Source organism: Marmota monax, unplaced genomic scaffold, assembly GCF_021218885.2.
Source record: "Marmota monax isolate L192 unplaced genomic scaffold, Marmota_monax_Labrador192_F-V1.1 WCK01_AAM20220418_F8-fsc00015, whole genome shotgun sequence".
Classification (NCBI taxonomy): domain Eukaryota; kingdom Metazoa; phylum Chordata; class Mammalia; order Rodentia; family Sciuridae; genus Marmota; species Marmota monax.
In genome coordinates, this window is record NW_026692194.1 from 20,037,466 (window position 1) to 20,060,167 (window position 22,702).

General features: G+C 33.2%; 1 protein-coding gene across 3 annotated transcripts in view; it reads left to right on the top strand.

The window, feature by feature from the left end:
* The window catches only part of Pigf (phosphatidylinositol glycan anchor biosynthesis class F), a 32,357-nt gene that overhangs the window by 2,287 nt on the left and 7,368 nt on the right, over positions 1-22,702 (top strand). Inside the window, exons 3-5 of one of the 3 annotated variants that reach the window (XM_058573420.1) lie at positions 396-487; positions 1,941-2,057; positions 16,468-16,580. In XM_058573420.1, the coding sequence (XP_058429403.1) occupies positions 396-487; positions 1,941-2,057; positions 16,468-16,580 (322 nt within the window). The remainder of the gene's footprint in view (positions 1-395; positions 488-1,940; positions 2,058-16,467; positions 16,581-22,702) is intronic. The other 2 variants (XM_046424844.2, XM_058573419.1) reach the window with 2 other exon arrangements.

Genomic DNA, 22,702 nt, shown 5'->3' on the forward strand with positions numbered 1-22,702 from the left:
TTCATACAGTAATATGAAAGTGGCTTAGAAAATTATATAGTATTTTGTTTTTGTGTTGCAGTTGTCCCAGGAGTTTTGTTTTAAAATTAAAAAACAAAAAGTTATTTTCTGCAGTGATTTCATGTATTATTATATAACAAGTACTGTGTGTATTTTATATTCTAGCACTCTGTTATCAACAAGTATTTCATAAATATGGATTAATAGCATAGCTCAATACATATTATAGAAACAGAAATCCATTTGACTCATGGGTGGGTAGAATGTGGGTGTGCATGGCATTTACCTTTTAGAACATTAAGCTATTTCACACATTATGGGAAAAAGTTGTATTTGTAGATAAAATGGAAGAATTTATCCTTTATCAGTCTTCAAATTATTCATTTCTTTTTTAGGTAACCAGAATCTTGAAATGTTGTATCTATTTTCTTATGTCTTGCTTTTCCTTTCATGTGATTTTTGTTCTATATGGAGCACCACTAATAGAGTAAGTTTGAAATTTTTACTTTTAACTTCATATTTTAAAAAACCTAAACAATATGTTAACTCTGCTGGCAATAATAGAAAAACTGTGGTGTGATTAATGAATCAAGGCAGGAGAAAACATAATTTTTCTTCTTTAGCACTGTATTCTACTGTTTTTTTAAAAAAGTAGAATAACAATTCATAACTTCGTTCATTAAATGCTTCTATTATTTAGCCTTCTGTTGCCCAAATACATGTTGGGAGGAGGGAGGGCAGGTGAGGAACTGTGTGTGTATGTATATTTAAAGCACTAATTAGTATTAATATGCTAATTAATATGCTAAATACATGTTGGGAGGAGGGAGGGCAGGTGAGGAACTGTGTGTGTATGTATATTTAAAACACTAATTAGTATTAATATGCTAATGTGTCTCTTTTAGACCTCTAAGGGAACTCACTGTCATATATGTGTAAGTTAGTTATAACATATCAGTTCTTAACAAATGTGATTCTGAATTAGTTGAAAGAGTTTGTTTTCCTAAGGAAAGTCAATAAATTTTTATATTAAAATAGTTAATAAGCTAATATTTATAGGTCAAATTAAACTCAATACTTTTTCAAAACTAACCAATTTCAAATCAGTGGAGACTAATAAATATTTCTTACATAATGTTTATTACAGTTTGGAAAACTTTAGTTTAGCAGTGATTAATGATCATGATGAAATTACTTTATATATATATACACTCATACATATACACACATCTATAACCATGTATACAGTTATATATATATATTTATATATATAACTGTATATATACATATTTTGGAGGGGAGGCAGTACCAGGGATTGAACTCAGGGGCACCTGACCACTGAGCCACATTTCCAGCCCTGTTTTGTGTTTTATTTAGAGACAGGGTCTCACAGAGTTGTTTAGTGCCTCACTTTTGCTGAGGCTGGCTTTGAACTTTCTATCCTCCTGCTTCAGCCTCCTGAGTTGCTGGGATTACAGGCATGTGCCACTGCACTCGGTTTATATATATATTAAACTAACAGATTTATTCTTTTTTAGAGAGAGGACAAGATCTCTGTCATCAGACATGATAGCATTTGTCTGATCCAGCACAGACTAGAAATAAGAGTTGAATCATTGGTTGTAGAGAAAATTCTAGAGACTGTTGAGGAAGAAAGCTAACATCCAGAAATGGAAGTTTCAGTATGAATCTTAGGGTTTTTCACATTTTTGAAATTTATCATTAAAACTAGATATTTCCTAGATTGGCTTTTAAAGTTTGTATTTTAGCAGTAAGATTATTTATAGTCATTTTGATGGGACTCATGTAACTTTTCAAAATATCAGAAAATATTTTTATATTAAATCTGTTCATGTGATAAAGATTTTGTATGTGTGTATATGTGTATCTTTAACACTTTTTAAGAAATTAATGAAGTTTTGTTTGTTTGTTTGTTTTAGGTTGGTGTTGGAAACATTTTCATTTGCGATTCTTTTGTCTACTTTTACTACCGTACCTTGTTTATGTTTGTTAGGACCAAACATCAAAGCATGGCTAAGAGTTTTCAGTAGAAATGGGTAAGTTTTAATTTTATATTTTACTGATTAGTAATTTTTAAAAAATTAAGAATTGTTTTTCTGTTCTTGGCAGTTTGCTGATTATTCCATGAATGTTTCTCAGCACTGTGTGGTTCTCAGAGATGCCAGAAGGGGCCAATGCATTTGGGGAATGGAGGCAGAGAACAGATGGTTTGAAAGGGACCCAAGCAGGCAGACTACAGCCCTCTCCCACCACATTAGCAAGATATGTTTTTTGTTTTTTTCCATATGGTAGAATTCTACTATGCTTTTTGTTTGGAAAAAGAAAAAAAAATTTTTTCTGCTACCAAAAGAAAGCTTTAAAAACCACTGGGATAATTTGGCATTATGATAAAGTGCTTCAAAATAAAATTGCTTACATATATTTCATAATATGCAAATGCCTACTTATAAAAATGTTTCGTGTAATAACAAGAATTTCTTGTTTGGCCTTTGTCGTGATAAAATATTGGAGTGCAGATTGAACAGATTTTATTTCCTTAGCAACCATAAATATTTTCAGCAGAGCCAAGTTAAAATTTTAGCTTCTTCAAAGACATTGAAATACCAGAGGTGGTGGAGTTCTAACTAAGAAAACCAGAAGATATTTTGGTACCTGTAATTTTGTCTTGTTTGTTACCTAGCAGCAAAAACTTCTTGAGCACTTACTCTGATCCACATGCTAATAAGCTCTGTGTGGATTTCAAAATATTAGGAAGATTTTTTTCCCCCTTGAGGAGCTTGCACATTCAAGGGATAAGAATGAAATGAACAAATAGTATGAAACTAAAACTATGTAATTGAACAAAAATCAGTGCTGTAGGAACTCAGAGGAATAGGGAGCAGTGAAGAATGGAGTTGGTGAGGGGAATAAATGATTTGATGAGACCAAGAAGAAAAGATACCTTGTGCAAGGGGAATGGATGAAAACTGAATTGAAATTGGTATTTTTGTGTGATTTGGAGGAAACAAACAGCCCAAGGAGAGCAGGTTATGCATGCTGAGTAGTTTGGTTCCATAAATTACTGCCTTATTCCTTGGGAAATGACTGTGTTCTTTTTCTTAAGAACTATCTTCTATTCATTAAAAACTCCAGAAAACAAAAGTGTAACAACTGAAAACATCTTCCCACATTATTTTCTTAACATTTGAAATTAATTTCTTTTAACTTCTTAGTTTGCAGTTTTTAAACAGTGAAAACTGGTTGAAATCTTATTGGTTTGTATTGCTGATTTATCAAGCTTTGAATTTTTCTAATAGTTAATAGATGTATTTGGAGAGGATATTGTCATTTGATTTTTACAGTTCTGGTATAAAAGGGTGTATTTGTCCATAAAAATCACTGAATTTAGCAAAATTGGACAATAAAAATCACAAACCTTGTGAGGAAGATGGGGCTAGGGATGTAACACTTTGCCAGTGACACATAAAGAGAAGATTAGAAAAGGGTACCATTAAATAACATTTAATGCACACCATGAAATATTACGCAGCTGCAAATACATACTGTCCTACACATTCTCTCTCAATTTTTTGTTTATTTACTCTATGTTAAGTAGAAAAATGGTACAGTTAAAAATATGCATTGGGGGGCACTGGGGTTGTGGCTCAGTGGTGGAGCGCTTGCCTAGCATGTGTGAGGCACTGGGTTCGATTCTCAGCGCCACATACAAATAAATAAAATAAAGGTCTGTCAACAACTAAAAATATATTTTTAAAAAATGTGCATGGGATGCTACTGTCCTATGTAAAAAGTTGGTAGGGGGGAATAAATACACCAATGTATCTACAGGATTTTTGGGTGCTACCTAAGCTTCGGTAGACTGCAAAAGTTATCCTTCTAAAATTTCCATCATAAGATCAGAGAACAATTCAGTAGCTAGGACTGTGCTAAAAATAATCAATTTGTAATATAAAACATTTAATATCATACAGGACATGACATGAAATGGTAAGAATATGAAAATATTTTAGTAACTTTTAAAGCATTTTCATGAATTTTATGGCATTTCTCAGAGCAATCCAGTGAGACACTCTTATTTTCATTGTTTTATACACGTGCTGGAAAACTAATAAGTGATAGCAAATAACTGATATAACTAAGATTTGAGTCTAGATTATCTGATGTACCATATACAAGTTAGATGACTCTTAATAATTAGGAGTCAGACTTCAGAGTGGCCTTTTTAAAAAAAAAAAAGGAAGTGTGATTTGGAGGAAACAAACAGCCCAAGGAGAGCAGTGGCAAAAAAGTGGCATCTTTAAAAAATATTTATAAATATAAATGCATGTAAATTATAAATTATAAATGCATATAATTATAAATGCATAAAAAAGGCCACACTAAAGGCCAAAAGTGGCATCTTTAAAAAAAATATTTATAATTATAAATGCATGTCATGTATTCATTATTACAGTAACATGCAGAATAGGTTCTCTGACCTAATAATACCCTGGGTTACTGGCCTTCACTATTCAGTGGCCAAATGATCTTAGACAAGCTCTTTAGCTTCACAGATCCTCATGCATAACATGACTAGAATAAAACGAATATGTACTTAGCAGGGTTATTGTCAGAACTGAGTAAGCTAATAAGTGAAATCATTGTTGGTGCTCAAAAAATGTTTGCCAAATGGATTAACAAATGTCAGGGAGCATCTTTATATGTCATATTTCTAATCCTAATGGGTTTGTCTCAGTACTTCTTAGGTCAGATAACAGACCAAGGACAATAGTCCACAGACAACTACAGAGGAGTAATGGTTTTTTCAGTTAATTTAGTGTGAAGTTCATTTGAACTTTGTTGTGAGAGAGAAGCCTCAGTCTTCATGTCTCCACCATACATAATAGTTTAACTAGTGATAGTTGAGTTTCTTCTTAGCACTTTTATCAGAATTTAGTATAGAAAATATGTCAATTCTTTAATTATCTAGGAAATAACTAATGTGGTAGATTAACTTATTTAACTTTAGAGTAGCCTTCTTTAGAATATTTTTTTTAGTTGTACATGGACACAATACCTTTATTTTATTTGTTTGTTTATATGTGGTGCTGAGGATTGAACCCAGGGCCTCACACGTGGGAGGCAAGTGCTCTTATCACTGAGCCACAACCCCAGTCCCTAGAGTGTCCTTCTTTAATCTTCACTTTTTTTTTAAATTCTGAACTTTATTTTTTAGTACAGTTGTAGATTTACAGAATTGAGCAGATAGTTCAGAGTTTCCATATACTTCCTCCACTGGCAGCTTCCCCTATTAATGTCATGCATTAGTGTGGTATGTTTTTTATAATTAAGGAACCAATATTGATACATTGTTATTAACTAAAGTTCATTTACAGTTCTCTGGATTTTTATAAATGCATGTCATGTATCCATTATTACAGTACCATGCAGAATAGGTTCTCTGACCTAAAATATAACTTCACCTAAATATAACTTTTTGATGTACTGGGGATTGAACGCCAGGACTTCCCACATGTTAGGCAAGTGCTCTAACACTGAGCTACACCCCAACTCTTTTATTTATTTATTTATTTTTGTACCAGGGATTGAACCCAAAGATGCTTAACTACTGAGCCACATCCCCAGCCCTTTTTTGTATGTTATTTAGAGACAAGGTCTCACTGAGTTGCTTAGGGCCTTGCAGAGTTGCTGAGGCTGGCTTTGAACTCTTGATCCTCATATCTCAGCCTCCTGAGCTGCTGGGATTATAGGTGTGCAACCACCGTGCTCTGCTGATTTTTTATTTTGTTAAGTTGCCGAGGCTGGCTTTGAACTTGCAGTCCTCCTGCATCAGCCTCCTGAGTAGCTGGGATTACAGGTGTATACCACTACACTTGGCCCACTGATCTTTTTACTATCTCTGTAGCTTTTCCTTTTCCAAAATTGCATCTTATTGGAATCATATAATATGTATATAGCCTTTGAAGAAGAGCTTCTTTCATTGAAATATGCATTTAAGTTTTCTTCAGGTCTTTTCATGACTCAAGATTTCATTTCTTTGTCACTGAACAATATTCCATTGTATGGAATATAGTTTGCTTATCCATTTACCTATTGACATCCTGGCTGCTTCCAGGACTTGGCTATTATAGTAAAGCTGCTATAAACATTTGTGTGTAGATTTTGTGTGGGCATAAGTTTTCAGCTCAATTGGATAAATACCTAGGAGTGCGATTGCTGGCTGGTATGGTAAGATTGTATTTGACTTTGTAAAAAATTGCCAAATTGTTGTTCTAATTGGCCATACTATTTTGCATTTCTACCAGCAACGAATAAGAGTTCCTTGCAAATATTTGGTATTGCCAGGTATTTTTCTTTCCCTTTAAATTTTTCAATTTTTTTAATTTAAAAAAATTAATGTATGTATTATAGTCAGATGTAATAGTGGAGTTCATTTTGACATATTCATGAATGCATATAAGATAGTTTTCTCCGTTTCAATCCTCAGTACTACCCCCTTCCCTCCACCCATCTCCTTCTGCTACTCTTTTGATCATCTTTCTATTTATTTACTTTTTAAGTTGATGTATTATAGTTATATATAAAATTGGAATGAATTGTGGTATATTCTTACATGCATCTAGCATAATTTAGTCAACTTCATTTCCTTGTTCTTCCCTTTCCCTCCTGTCCTCCCTGCCCCTTCATCCCCTTATTTCTATTTACTGATTGCCCTTCTATTTTCGTGAGATTTCCCCCCTTTTTATTCCCTTTTTCTCTCTAGCTTCAACATATCAGAGAAAACATTTGGCCCTTTCTGAGTCTGGTTTATTTCATGATGTTCTGCAGTTCTATCCATTTACCTGCAAATGACATAATTTCCTTCTTCTTTTTGACTGAGTACAACTCCATTGTGTATGTACATTTTCTTTATCCATTTGTTTGTTAGTAGGCACCTATGTTGGTTACATAACTTGGCTATTGTGGCTTGTGCTGCTATAAACATTGGTATGATGTTTATAGCACTATAATAGGCTGATTTAGTTATTTTGGATAAACATCAAGGAGTGGGATAGTTGGGTTATATGGTGATTCCATTCCTAGTCTTGCTTTCAAAGTGGTTGTACTAATTTACAGTCCCAACAACAATGTGCAAGTGTACCTTTTTCCACATATCCTCACCAGCAATTATCATTATTTTTATTCTTGATGATAGTCATTCTAAGTTGAGCTTTTAGTGTAGTTTTGATTTGTATCTCCCTGATTGCTAAGTATGTTGAGCCTTGTTTTTAAATGTATTTGTTGAATATTTGTATTTCTTCTTTTTAGAAGTGTCTCTTTAGATCTTATGTCCAATTATTGAGTAGCTTATTAGTTTTTTTTAGTTCTTTATATACTGGGGTTATTAAGCCCCTGTCAAAAGACTAACTGGCAAAGATTTTCTCTCATTCTGTAGGCTTTGTCCTCACACTCTTAATTATTTCTTTTGCTGTACAGAAGTTTTTAGTTTAATGCTGTCCTACCTATTGATTCTTGGTTTTATTTCTTTAGCTTTAGGAGTCTTATTAAATAGTTGCCAAAGTTTGGAGTGTTGCCCCTATGTTTCTTCTAGCAGTTTCATTGTTTGTGGTCTAATTCCTAGGTCTTTGATCCACTCTGAGTTGATTTTTATGCAGGGTGAGAGGTAGGGATCTAGTTTCATTCTTCTACATATGGATATCCAGTTTTCCTAGCATTAGTTGTTTCCCCAGTGTATGCTTTTGGCACCTTTGTCAAGGACCAGATGACTATTTTTGTGTATTTATTTCGGTTTAAATGTTCACTTATATGAAAAAATATTTTAAAAATTGAATATCTGATGGTTTTGTAATGATAATATAAAATATATACAAAACCTATTTAATTGTGTGGTGCACTGCACTTGTCCCACTGTGTTGTTACCATTATTCATATAGAACTTCAACATTTTTTTTTTTTTTTTTGGTACCAGAGATTGAACTCAGGGGCACTTGGCCACTGAACCACATCCCCAGCCCTATTTTGTATTTTATTTAGAGACAGGGTCTCACCAAGTTGCTTATCGCCTTACCATTGATGAGACTGGCTTTGAACTCCAATTCTCCTGCCTTAGCCTCATGAGCCACTAGGATTTCTGGCATGCACCACTGTGCCTGGCTTGAACTTCAACTTTAATTCCAAAGAATTCTATTGTTACTTAAGGAAGTTATACAAAATAGATGAATAATATATTCTTTTTCTTACCCCCAAACAATTTAGAGCAGAAATTAATTTCTAATTTAAAAAGTTCTCATGCTATGGTTTGAAGGTATTTTAAATATGTTGAAGTATTGATTGCAGATTTTAGAGACTTAAATATTATTAAATATTATTTATACTGTGTTTAAGTAGAATACATACAGTAGAGTTTTGTAGTTTTTAAAATTTAAAGCTAGCTCTTTCAGCGTCGCAATATTGAAATAAGATTTCAGTAGGAACAGGCCAATTTTGAATTGGCATGACATCTCTCATAATATTGAGTCAAAATAAATGTGTTATGCTATTTAATGTATTTATCTGCATATTTATAGGAAATTTAAAAATCATGAAGACTGAAAACATAAAAATTTGAAGTTGTAAGCTTTGTGGCAATCAATGTTGTAAGAATAAAGGATCAATTATGATACTTTTGACATTTAATATGGAATTAAGTGACAATATTTTAACAAGATTTTTCCTTAAAGTAAATGTAAAGTTATTCCAGGAGAACAAAAGAATGCTATCATAAAGAAACATGAAGGTAGGAAAGTCATTCAGCTTCTTAAAATATTCTGCCAATTTCTTATTGATATTTTTTTTACTGAATATACTCAATTTGTACTAGTTTAATTCAGTTTTTTTTCTTGCCTTAGTGTTATAATTGGTGTGAGTTTTTCCTTTTTCATTTGTAGACTGTCTTATAAAGAAAGTAGTAATTTGCTTACCATAGACCTGTTATTCAGTAAAGTTTGCTTTTGGATTTATTAGTTCTTTTATGCTGCTCTTGTGAATGTGTAAGTTAGAACCTGATTACCTTTGGTGAACTGAGAAAGTTTCTGAATAGGATTACACACAAATCTGGGATTTTGCAAGGTGAAAACACTCAGATCCATTTTTATAGAGAAAAACACTTTGTATTGAAAAACCACAGTGGCCAGTAAGAGTGAAAAGATAGTGAATGACCAAATACACAAATATTCAAAATATGTAATTTAGAGCTGGGTATGGTGGCATACCTGTGAGGCTGAGGCCAGAGGATAGCTTGAGCCTACAAGTTTGAGACCAGCCTGAGCAAGATATCAAGATCCTGGTCACTGCCCTGCCCTCAAAAACAAAGGCAATTTAATCTGAATATGGATACAAAAATTTAGTTCTGAAGAAGCATTGATTTTAATATTCATTAAGTGGGAAATGGAAATTTCTATTAGAATTGCATCAAATATCTTTAGCCACTGGGAGGAGTTGTAGAGTTTCTTTTTCAGATGAAAAAAATCAACAGTTAAGAGGATCAAATCCATTCAAACAAATACTGTTTTCATGTGTAGATCTAAGCCACAGGCGTTTACTGTTAACTACTCTCAGGTGCATGATACACAGTCTGGCATATAGGAGGCACTCAAAATGGCCTATTGTAATTAGAATTGGTCTAATGAATTTCAGCAATCAAATAATTTGGACAGGTACTTGGACCCCATTGTCATGAATACTGATCTGTAACATTATTTTAATCACTTTTTAAGTTTGTTCACAGTAGAACAGCAAACCATTTCTGTTCTCAGACCTATTGGCTCTCTGTACAAGTTCCATTACTGTGACAAAATTAGTCAATAACCATACAATTTAAATGACATTTTTATGGAAACCTATGAAATGAGAATAAACAAAGTCATTGCTGTAAGAAATTAGTTAATCAAGTCGAATTTATCTGTTTCATTTTATCTTCATTCTTTACTACAAAAGAATGCATGCATTTTTACTACATATTGTAAAAATTTATTCATTTTTATATATTTCAAGTGAAAATTTCCAATAATCATAAAACATAGAAAGTTAAAGATCCTAATAATCCTATTGAAGAGTCAGTGATTACAAATAGATTTTATATGTTCTTCTAATTTTATCCATGCATAAAACAAATGTAATTTTAAAACAAAATGGCAAATCTAATCACTGCTTATAACTTTTTGTTCCATTAATATATTATGAACATCTTTATTTGTGTAAGTATAATCTACCACTTCTTGCATAGTACCATTAGTTGGTACATCCTTAAGTAACATAAAAGTCCAGCCTATATTGTTTTGAACTGATTATGTCGGTAACAGTTTGGGTGGTTCTAAATTCAGTTAGGGTGTGGCTATGCTTCTTAGGGATTCTCCTGGATCCTCAGGATGGGAGGGAGATGAAAGCAGTTTACCTTTCTTGCTTATTCCTAAACTCTACATTAGGAAGAATGGGATCACCATGATTGAATTAGCCTAATTATTAGAGATAAGATAAATATTGAGCAGTTCATTTCCATTATGACTGTTCCACATACTACAATTTATTTAGTTTGCTATTGAATGTTGTTATCAGATTTTTATGATTATAAATAATCTTTTTATGAACATCTTTGTTCCATATAATTTTTTTTGGGGGGGTACGAGGGATTGAACTCAGGGGCACTCGACCACTGAGCTACATCTCCAGCCCTATTTTGTATTTTATTTAGAGACAGGGTTTCACTGAGTTGCTTAGTGACTCGATTTTTGCTGAGGTGGCTTTGAACTCTTGATCCTCCTGCCTCAGCCTCCTGAGCCACTGGGATTACAGGTGTGCATCACCACACCTGGCTGTTCCATATAATTTTATATACCTGTGCAAATATTTCTGTCAACTCTATTCCTGGAGTAGAATTTGGAAATCAAAGGAAGTTCATAGATACTATGAAACTTCAGTTTAATTTGAAGAATGTGTATATATCTACATAGATATTCTACCAATAGAGTGCTGATTCCCTCACTGACCATCAGACCTGTTCACTTTTTAACAAAACAGAGCAGCTTCTTACTGAGGCTCTACTGAGAAGGAAGACTATGTGATACTGGTTTCTAGTGGGAGGCATAGCCCTGGCTGGCTGCTAGTTTTTAAAAGTTTGATTCATGGAGCCACCATTTATTAAACATCAGCTGAATATTACTGATTGAATTGCAGAGGTAACATTAACCTTGCCCTATCTCTTCCATTCTCTCCCTTTACCTCCAAGTTACAGAAAACTGGATAGAAAATAGCATCCAGTTCTCAAAATGCATCTTTGAGACAGCAAAAATTGGCACCAGTTACATGGAAAGACAGCTTCAAAGATAATTCACTCATCTGAGCAAATAGGTGGTCTAGATAGCCTGCCAACATGAAGTGTGAAAAAGATGAATAGAAATGGCATAACAGCCTTAAACACACCATAGAAGAAAGGGTGGGGGGAAAGTTATGCAGAAGACAAAGAATTCAGTATGAGGGAAAATGCTACCCAAGGAACAAAAATAAACAAAGAACTCCTCAAAAAAATGTTATTGATGATATGATGAATTCAATTAAATAAAGGCAAACATGAAAAAGTGAAACAAATGAGGGAGAGGAAGAGATCGAAAAATTGATGAGATAAATTGAAACTCCAAACCACCTTACTATAGATCATAGATTATAAATATCAATAAATAGACAAGTTAGAAAATTAAATTTTACCATGGAGGAAAGGTTTGCACTAATCAAAATGAATGAGGAGTAGGGAAGGGGTTGGAAGGAATAAAGTAATTAGAGAATATGTGATGGATATAGAGAAGATATAAAGGAGTGTCAAACATAAGACCAGTTAGTGCCCCTATAATACAAAACAAAAAATTCAAAGATGTGATAGAAGACAATTGTCCAAATGAAGGAGTTGTTCAATTTATATATTAAAGGGGCTTACTATGTCAAGAAAATAATCAAATGAATTAGCATCATAGAACAGAATGTAAATACTATAAAAATAATATAAGCAATAAAAATTGTACTATGGGGGAAGAGATAGAGAAAATATATTTGTATTCCTCATATCCTCAACTATTCTGGTTATCCCTAGAAGCTAAGATATTTGTTCAAACTCTTTAGGGGACAGATGAAGTGAAATTCTACATACTGTACAATGAGTCGTCTTACTCATGTAGGGCGAGCATCCAGTCAGCTGTTCAGTATTTCATTTTGTTGTTGTATTAAAATAGCTCTATTTAGATGTAACTACCTACCATAAAATTCACCTGTTTTAAGTGTATTATAATTCAGTGATTTTTTTTGGTATAGACACAGTTGTACAATTATCACAATATTATAGAAAAAGATTAGAGACAAAGTTGAAAAGGTTCTTCAAGCAAAAAGAGAAAAAGATATGAAAAATGAGGGAAAGGTAAGACAAGCAGAGATTAGTTCAAAATAATAGTATTTCCAGCAAGAGTAGGGAAAGCAAAATTCCTAAACGTTTTGGGCAGAACAAGAATTTTGGTTTTTGCTTTTTTGGTACTGGGGATTGAACCCAGATTACTTTATCACTGAGCTATATCCCTAGCCCTTTTTATTTTTTAACAGAGGGCATCACTAAGTTGCTGAGGCTGGCCTTTAACTTAAGATTCTCCTGCCTTAGTTTCCTCAGTTGTTGGGATTATAGGTGTGTACCTCTGTGCCTGGTCATTTTTATTTTTTGGTACCAGGGATTAAATCCAGGGGTGCTTAATCACTGAGCCACATCCTTGGCCCCTTTTATTTTTTATTTTGAGATACGGTCTCTAAATTGGTTAGGGCCTCGCTAAATTGCTGTGGCTGGCTTTGAATTTGTGATCATTCTGCCTCAGCCTTCTGAGCTGCTGGGATTAAATGAAGTTTTTAAATAAAGGAAAATTTCAATAACCAAAAGAACTGAAATTCTAGAATGAGGCCCATGTATTTCATATATAATGATTGAAAGATACTTCAAGATACATTTTTGTGAAACACTAGATAGCCAGGAATAAAGAGATGATTATAAATGCTTCCAGAGTAATAGGAGCAAGTTACCTATAGAGGATGGGGACCTAGAATGGCATGGAACCTCTTAGGTGAAAATCAGAAAACAATGGAGCAATGCTTTCAAAATTCTGAGGCAAAGTTATTTCCAACTACTAGAGTAAAGTCATTTTCAGTTTTAAAAAATCTCTAAAAATCTGAACAGCTGACTGGATGCTCACCCTACATGAGTAATCTATTTAATGAACTGAGAGGGTGAGGAAGGAGAGAAAGAAGGAAGGGAGGGAGAGAAAGGAGACTTGGAATCCAGGAGAACCAGAACCAAGACAGGCAAAGGGAATTTACAAGATGATGGTATAGAGACAACCTAGGACCCCAGCAAGTCTGCAGGCCTAGAGAAGCCAGTTCAGATAGGAACAGGTGAAGGAAAGGAAGAGAGAGCATTTAGCAGAAGTACTATTGTGTTTTTTTGGGATATTTGAAGATGATTTAGTGACAAGTACATAAACAGCTAGGAGAGGGGAGAGGCGGTTTTTAACATCCAAGAACAATTAAAAATCATATTTAAAATCATCATAACAAGAGAAAAAGAAATGTAATTGTGGTTTACTGTGTGGTTCATTGTGATTAGCATCTGTGGAATCACGGCCATGGAAACACTGTTATTCAGCTGAAAAGGAGAGATGTTACCATTGAAGTAGAGGCAAAGAGTCAGGGAGAAATGTGTCCGTGGAGGTGGGGTACAGGCCAAAAGATGCTAAGCCATCTCCTGTAGTAAAATTCAGGAAGTAACTAAATCTTGAAAAAAATCAAACACTTAAAGTATATTTTAAAATTTGAGTTAAATAGAAGAAAAGCAAGAAGAATTGAAAGTATTTGCTTTGGGTGCAGAAGTCAGGTAGGGAGAGATGGAAGGGGAGACTATTTTTATTATTAGTCTAATTGTCCTTTACTTTAAAGGTATTGCATATACTGTTTCTATAAATATAATTTTTTATTTTAAAAAGATAGGCTTTGGAGTATTTTTTAAACTAGATCTTGCTTCCATTTTTTCTATATTCATTATATGCAGGATCATAAATACTCTTGAATATACCATACAACCAAAATAGAGGATAACCTCTTGGATGTTTGCATTTTTATTTTAATAAACATAAGTTAGCTACAAGTGTGCTGGAACAATGAGAAATATGAAAATTTGTGTTTTGCCCTTAGTCCAGTAAACTTGGAGCCTAGAGGGTAGAGAAGATATGTACATAAATCTTATTGAAACAGCATGATCACATTGCTGTCTTCTTTTAAAACCTTCAATGTCTCATTTAGTATTGCATTTGACTTTTCTTAAATCTTAAACCTGAATCTCTATTGAGATATCGTTTCACACCCTTTAGGATGACTATAATCAAAAAATAATAATAACAAGTGCTGGAAGGATGTGGAAAAATTGGAACCCTCTTACACTACTGGTGGGAACGTAAAATGGTTCAGCTGCTTTGGGACACATTCTGCAGTTCCTCAACTGATTAGACAGAATTACCAAATGACCCAGCAATTCCACTCCTAAGTATAATCTGAAGTGAAATTTAAACACACATCCACGCAGAAACTTGCACATGAATATTCGTAGCAGCATTATTTATAATAGCCCCAAAGCAGAAACAACTCAGATGTCCATTAGATGTTGAATGGATTAATAATATGTGTAATATCCATATAGGGCAATATGATTGAGCCAAAATGTATGAAGGAATGAAACATTGATGTATGCTACAACACAGATGAACTTTGGAAGTATTCTAAGTCAAAGAAAAACAGTTACAAGTAACAGCATGTATGATTCCATTTATTTGAAATGTCCAGAATAGGAAAATTCAGAGATAGAAAGTAGCTTAGTGGTTGCTTGGGCCTGGGGAACAAGAGAGGGGGGAGGAGAGTGACTGCTAATGGTTTCTTTTTGGAGTGATGAAAATGTTCTGAAAATGACTGTGGTGATGGTTATACACAACTGTGTGAATATACTAAAAACTATTGAATTGTATGCTTTAAGTGGGTGAATAGTATGACTGAAAAAGGATTTTCTGGCATTTGTGTACTATACTTAATAAAGATGTTATTTTAAAAGTTCCAACTCTAACTTGCTTTTCCAGGCTTATTTCCTGTTCTTCCACTTGGCCTCTACCAATTTTATTTATGTTCTCTTGTCTGCATTGCATCTCTTTCTCCAGTTCAAGGTCTAACCCTACCTGTTCTTTCAAATTCAGCTGAACTTTTCTCTTTTTTCATAAAACAGAAAAAGTAAACTCTTCCCAGCAGAAAGGGAATCCTGCTTTCAGTCTCTCCCACACTTTATGTCTCCTGGCACCTCACTTTTTTTTGTATTGCAATGTGGAAGAGTCAGTCATGTGTGACATGGGGGCTAGGCACTGTTTGTCAGCCACATGTAGGCAAAAATTACCCTACAGAATCCTTAACATTGCCTGAGCAGTATAATTCTCTTTTTATATTCAACTCAGTTAATTCTTTTCTTTCTCTAATATTGGAAGAACTCTCTGTTCTGCTGAATGCTAATTGAAGAAACTGACTAGTAATTTTTGACTATATGTGGCTGACAAATGTTGACTAACCTGTAAGTAATACACGACTCTTCTATATTGGAATACAGGAAGTGATGTGCCTGAAATACTATAATAGCTATTAACAAAGGAAAACAAAAAAAGCAAAATTTGGTCTTTATAGACCAAATATAGACCATATATATAGACCATATTATTATGATGCATTTGAGGGGTTTTTTTTCTTTTTAAAAATTTTTAAATTTTTTTAATTAGTTATACATGACAATAGAATGCATTTATGCACTTTGATATACATTGATGGGATATAATTTCTCATTTTTTCTGAGTGTACATGTTGTAGAATCATACTGGTCAGTCATACAGTCACATATATACATAAAATAATAATGCCTGTTTTGAGTTTTGTTTTAAAGGTTACATACACTATTACACTTCATTTATGCAAATATGCATAAATCCTTCAAAAAAATTGTGTGTATATTTGTACATGTATAAAATATCTCTTAAAGGTTATGTAGTAGTTTAGAAATAGCAGTTGCCTCTGGGGAAAGGAACCAGAAATTGATGATAACAGGTGGGAAGAAGATTTTGTTGTCACTGTATAATGTTCTTTTGTATTGTTTGACTCTTACTGTACCTTTCCAATTACCTTTCCAATGGAAATACATTTTTTTTACCAATTAGTTTTTAATAGTTCATGGTAAATATCTAAATCAATTTGAGATGCTCATTTTAAATGAACAGAAAATGTATGAATAGTGTTAATTTGTGCTATCTGATTGATTCTCCAGCAGCTAAGATATAGACCACCAATGATTTGTATCTATGTGTTTTACAGAGTTACATCCATTTGGGAGAATAGTCTCCAGATCACTACAATTTCTAGTTTTGTAGGAGCTTGGCTTGGAGCATTTCCTATTCCACTGGATTGGGAAAGACCATGGCAGGTTGGTTTTAATTATTTAAAGCAACAAAATATACTTTGGTATAATGATAATAAAAGTAATAAAGAAAACTAGTATGTAAATATTAAATTTTGTTGTTCAGTTAAGTAGGGATACCAATTTTTCTGTTGGTATAACCTAGGTGGTTTCTTATTGGGGCCTGTCCCAGTACCAGGGCATCTAGGTTGACCTTCATCTGTTTTCCAACACTATTTTGCTACATGTAGAGGTGAATAAACAAACTTATTTTGTGAATATATATAGGAGGGTTTTTGTTTGTTTGTTGTTTTCACCATTAATCTAGAAGTTGTAGACATTCCCTGTTTTCAACTTTTTTTTTTTTTTTTTGGTACTGGGGATTGAGCCTAGGGCGCTTAAACACTGAGCCACATGCCCAGCCCTTTTAATATTTTTATTTTAGAGACAAGGTCTTGCTGAGTTGCTTAGGCCCTCACTAAATTGCTGAAGCTGGCTTTGAACTTGTGATCCTCCTGCCTCAGCCTTCTGAGTAGCTGGGATTACAGGTGTGCACCACCAAGCCCAGCTCTGTTTTCACCTTTTATATTCACTGTAGCATAATTTTAATTTCTCTTTAAGCCTAAGTTCGGATGGCTATCTTGCTTGATGGCAAATTGAATGTTCATCTTGAAATATATTTCAAAAGCAGATAGCAAAGTAATTTTTAAAATATGTGGTATCAGAGGAAGCTCACAAACATCATATTTTTCTTTTATTATGATAGGGTAAAGCTGATATGCTAGGGAAAACAGAACCAAGTAAGAGCTCTTTACATCCCCCTTTTTACTGACAAGGAAACTGAGAGACATTTAAGTAACTGAGCTTTGAGATGATAGATGTATTCTTAATTTTTAATGACTTTTTGGCATGCTATAATTTAGTTTATTAAATTTACCATTGATCATTTAGATTATTGCTAATATTTTCTATAAAAAAGACTGTTGTGATAAATGTCTTTGAGTCTGTAGCTTCATGAATTTTTCTATTTTTTTAGGGTAATTTGTACCAGATTGAATTATAGTATTAAAAAATAAATATACTCTTTTTTTCTTAATTTTTTTTTAGTTGTAGATGGATGCAATACTTTTTTTAATTTTTTATGTGGTGCTGAGGATTGAACCCAGTACCTCACATGTGGTAGGCAAGCACTCTACCACTGAACCCCAGCCCAAATATACTCTTTTCTAACATGAAGATAACTTTTTTTTCTGATCAGAAAGAGAATATATACTTATTTTAAAAATTTAAGCAATATGAATCATTAGAAAGAAGAAAATTTAAATTACTGTTTAATTTTTTCATCTACCCAAAGGAAACTGCCATTAGTATCTTGATGGTAATTGTTGCATCTCTCTCTCCATGTGTATAATTGTTCATAATGTACATGTTATTTTTAATTTTCTTTTCCCCCCACCTCAACAGTATGTTATGGAACTCATTCCATGTCAATGAAAATTTACACATATGTAATACTCCAGTATTTGCATAAAATAATATACCAGTTTCTCAAACAAATGAACATTTAGGTTTTTTTCACTGTTAATTTTTTTTGGGGGGGGGGTACTGGATTGAACCCAGAGGCGCTTAACAATTAAGTCATATACCTAGCCCTTTTTTTATGTTTTATTTAGAGACAGGGTCTCGCTGATTTACTTAGGGCCTTGCTAAGTTAATGAGGTTGGCTTCAAACTTGCCATCCTCGTGCCTCAGCTTCCCAAGCCACTGGGATTATAAGTGTGTGCCACCGCTGCCAGCTCACTGTTAATTTATTATTATTATTGTGATTATTGCCATAATTAACCATTTATCTTTGCATATTTGTGGGGTCTGGATTCTGTGTCGTGTTCTTCATTGCTTATTGTTAGGTCCATTCTTTGTGCTTTCAGGCAGATGTTGTATCTCCAAACAGTTGAGTTGTTCTTTCACACTTTGTAATTCTGGTGTGTATACTTTCCCTATTCTGATTCTTCATTCACTATCCCTGGAGGTTTGGAGTATGTAGTGTTGCTGATACCCTTCCCAAGGTTTTAATACTAATGAAGGTTTCCTTTATATTTCCTTGGCCATCTTAGTGATCAAGTTGGCATCTACTGGACTTCATTCATACTTGATTTTATTCAGTAGAGTGTCAGTGATTTCTAAACTGGAGGACAACAATATTGAAAAGTATACATAGAAAATTGTTTTGAACTGTAGTAGATTGATTACTTTCAAGTAATGCAATTAAACCTAAATACAAAGGACTGAAAAACAAATGCACCATGGGCCATCAGCTTTAATAAGCTGGTAAAATAATGTATAATTAATTTATCCATCTGTATATACATGGAATATTTTAATTTTAGAGTGTCAAAGTGTGATGTTTTACACACATCATGTCTTCTGTTTATAAGACTATATGGAAATATGGAAATACAAACTGAATCATGGGGAGTTGCTATGATCTGTGAAATGTGGATTTTGGTTTGCTTAGAAAATATGTTAATCACTTATAATCCAATTATCCATTTTTGGATTGTTCAGGTTTTTAGAAATTGGCCCATATTTCAGCCTCATTGCTTGTTTACAATGATGGGTAAGCTGGATCCAAATGGATATATCAGATTTTTTAAGTTAATATAACATTTCCACTTGAAATATTAACCTTTTAAAAAGACTTTCTAGCTAACCAATTTAAATATGTAACAAGTTGTTGGTCTTCATCCTTAAGATGTTTCCTTCAGCTGGAATCTTACTGGCTATTTAGTTATTATTACTGTTGTGTTGTTTTTAGAGTATTCCAAGTTAACAATCCACTTATTCACCATCATACTTTTAAATTGTGATACATACTGATGGGGGAATGATGAATTGATGTGTAATTAAAGATCTTTTGTTCATTTAATATTTACCTACCCCTTTTCTAGGAGTTATTTACTAATAAACCAGAGAAATTATGAGGTTTCATTTTTCTTTCACTTTTTACTTTCAGAAAACAAGTTTTTGTGTGTGTATTCTTTTTTTTTGTTGTTGTTATTATTATTATTATTATTTTAAAATTCTGGCTATACAGAACAAGGGCTTAATGTGGCTCATAAAGCTGACAGAATCTGCCAGAGAAGCAATAAATCAGATAAGGGGATATGACATTCCATAAAAATGGAGGTTTTGCTAGAGCAGAATTTCATGAGAATATAATACTGTATACTCTTTATTATCTAAAGTATAACATGTATTAAAAGAGATCTTAGTCCTTTGTTCCTTGTAGCCCAATACAGGTTTGATATTTGTGGTAAAGCAAGCTTTTCTGGATTGTGATCTGTTTTTTTCTAGACAGAGAAACAGGAGTATTTAATCAATTACACTTTAAAAAACACATGCACACACCACACACATGGAGCCCCACAAAAACTGCTACATGTTTTAATCCCTTTTCTCTACCTTGAACTCAAATCTGACCTCATGTAACGTTCCTGAGGCCAAGCATAAGGTTATAATGTGAATTCCATAATGAGAAATTTCAAGCATGTTTATTTTTTTTAATTGTTTCTTTATTAAGTGACTGGAAAGACCCATTGAAAATATGTAAATATTTTTTCACTTAATATGAATTCTAAGTGATTTTAAATAATGACAAGTGATGAAAGATAGTAGGTATCTTTAAAGATGGAGGAAGCCTTCACATTATTGGAAGACAACAAGAGGGTTTGGTGAAAGAGACTGGTAGGGTGGGTACCTACTACATCACTGGCCATCTTTGTTTTGTTTAATATTCAATATTAATCTTATCCTCTTCACTGCTAGAGAAAGCTTATAGATATTGATAAATATTCAGAATGCAGAAAACTTTCTACATTATAATTTTGATTCTTTATCTGCTGTAACTAAGTAATCAGTAAATGCATTACTATGTGCAAAGCATATACTTTATGTAAGAATTACAAAATACTTTAATATTATCAGGACTGGAATTAATGATTTGATAACAGTAATTAGATTCAGATTTAATATGCTTTATATATTTTGTAGAATAGGTAGCTATGAGGTTTTTTTAATTTTTTTTTTTAGTTGTAGATAGACACAGTAGCTTTATTTATTTATTTTTATGTGGTGCTTAGGATTGAACCCAGTGCCTCACACATGCTAGGCAAGTACTCTACCAATGAGCTACAGCCCCAGACCCCTAGCCATAGTTTTTTGCCTGGAAAATGTCTTAATTCTTTATCAAGCATGGGCTAGTATTTCATATTGTAAAACATCAGTGGGAGGTTAAGAAATGTTGGTTATTCCCAGCAAAGAAAATTGACTATGAGGTTTTAAAACCCACATGTGTTATTAATAGGTAGGCAGACAATGATTAAGAGTTTTGGCATCGTATTACTGGGTTCAAATCCTGTCTGTACCACTTGCTGATAAGGTTTAAATAATAAAATTCTGAAATTCTTAGTTCAGCATTGACATATAGTTACTGCTTAATGTTCTAGGCATTTCTGATATATAAAAGGAGTAGTTTAAAGATTGTTTCTTTGGCAATCAAGAAAAATGTAAATTCTATTATTTATTGAGTTCTCATGTGTTAGTGCCTCACGTGTCTCAGTTTGTCATTGTCTTCTTCCTGCCCAGCAGTCCACCAGCTGTTAGAATGGACTATTAAGTTCTCTCTTTCTCAGGTATTTTGTTAAGCCAATTTAGGGTATTTGGTTTTCACATAATTTTCAATATTGTCTGACATTTCAGATAACAGTAGAAAAAAAAACGTAATGTTTATAGATCTCTCTATGTACCAGACAGAAGGCTTGGCACTATCACAGAATAATTTGATCCAAAGAACTGTAGTGCAAATAAATTTGAGTCCCATTTTTACATGCTAGAAAGTCAGAGTGTGGTGGGGAGGAGTAAAAGTATTTTTGACATTACTAAGCTGCTAAGAGGAAGACTTAGGATTCAAACACAAGCGCCACTACAGCATGATTCTTCTCTTCACTACTAGAGTACTAGAGACTGAAACAGCTTTTTTTTTTTTTTTTTTTTTTAGAATGGTCATAGTTTTGGTCTCTTTGTAATAGCTTGAGTAGTTTTTAAATTGCTTTCTTTCCTCACATTGATTCCTCTAAATGCCATGAGCACTCTGGTGATATTTGTATTTTAGAACATAATTTAATACATTTGTAGGAGAGTATTCAAAGCTAATATGCAATGCTTTTGTGCCTGAGAACCCCACAAATGCCTTTATACTGTGGACTTCAGTGCAACTACCTCTAAAAGGAATTGAACCAGATACAGTCTCCTGTAATATACTTACTTTTTAAAAGCAAAATGTATTCTAAACAACAGAATTTGAAACTTTTAAATTTTAGATGCTGGAGATTGAAACAATTTTAAATTGTTTAAAAATATTTGCCCTTCTTCCCAGTAGATAACAGATAAATGAGGCTCTGTTATATTTAAAAATCCTTTTGTGTGTATGTGTGTTGTGGGAGTAGGGGGTGCTGGAGATTGAACCCAGGACCTTTGCATGCCAGACAAGCAAGCACTCTACCAACTGAGTTATATCTCCAGCCCACTAAAAATTCTTTTTTTTTCCCTTCAGTTTTACCAGGTCAAAATTTATTATTTGTGGAACGTATATTCATTTTAAAAAATCACAGATAATTCTTTTATAATTTGAAACTAGAGATCTTACGGGATTATAACGAATTATTACAAAATGCTAGAGGGAGGGATAAAACTAAGATTATGGATTTGATTGATTGAAGAGTTGTATGTTTTTAGGTTAATAGGTATTACTTTTACCAAAGGTATTATACCATCTTAGACAAAAATAAAATATTCATTAGTTTGATTTATATGTCTCATGCATGGGGAAAAATGTATAATAAACTGACAGAGATGGTTCTGGATTTAAAAAGTGTGTGTGTTTACTGTAGGGTAATTGTGTTAATATGCTCTGCTAGTAGTACTCCCCTCTGAAAGAGAATAATGCTGGCCAGGTTAACTCTTTATATGTACATGGCCAAGACCATTTAGTGTGCCTTTAACAAGAATTCCAGTCCAGTAACTACACATCTCTCCACAAATAATTCTTCCTAAATCTGTCTTTGTTATAGAGTGGACAGATCAGTAGATTTATAG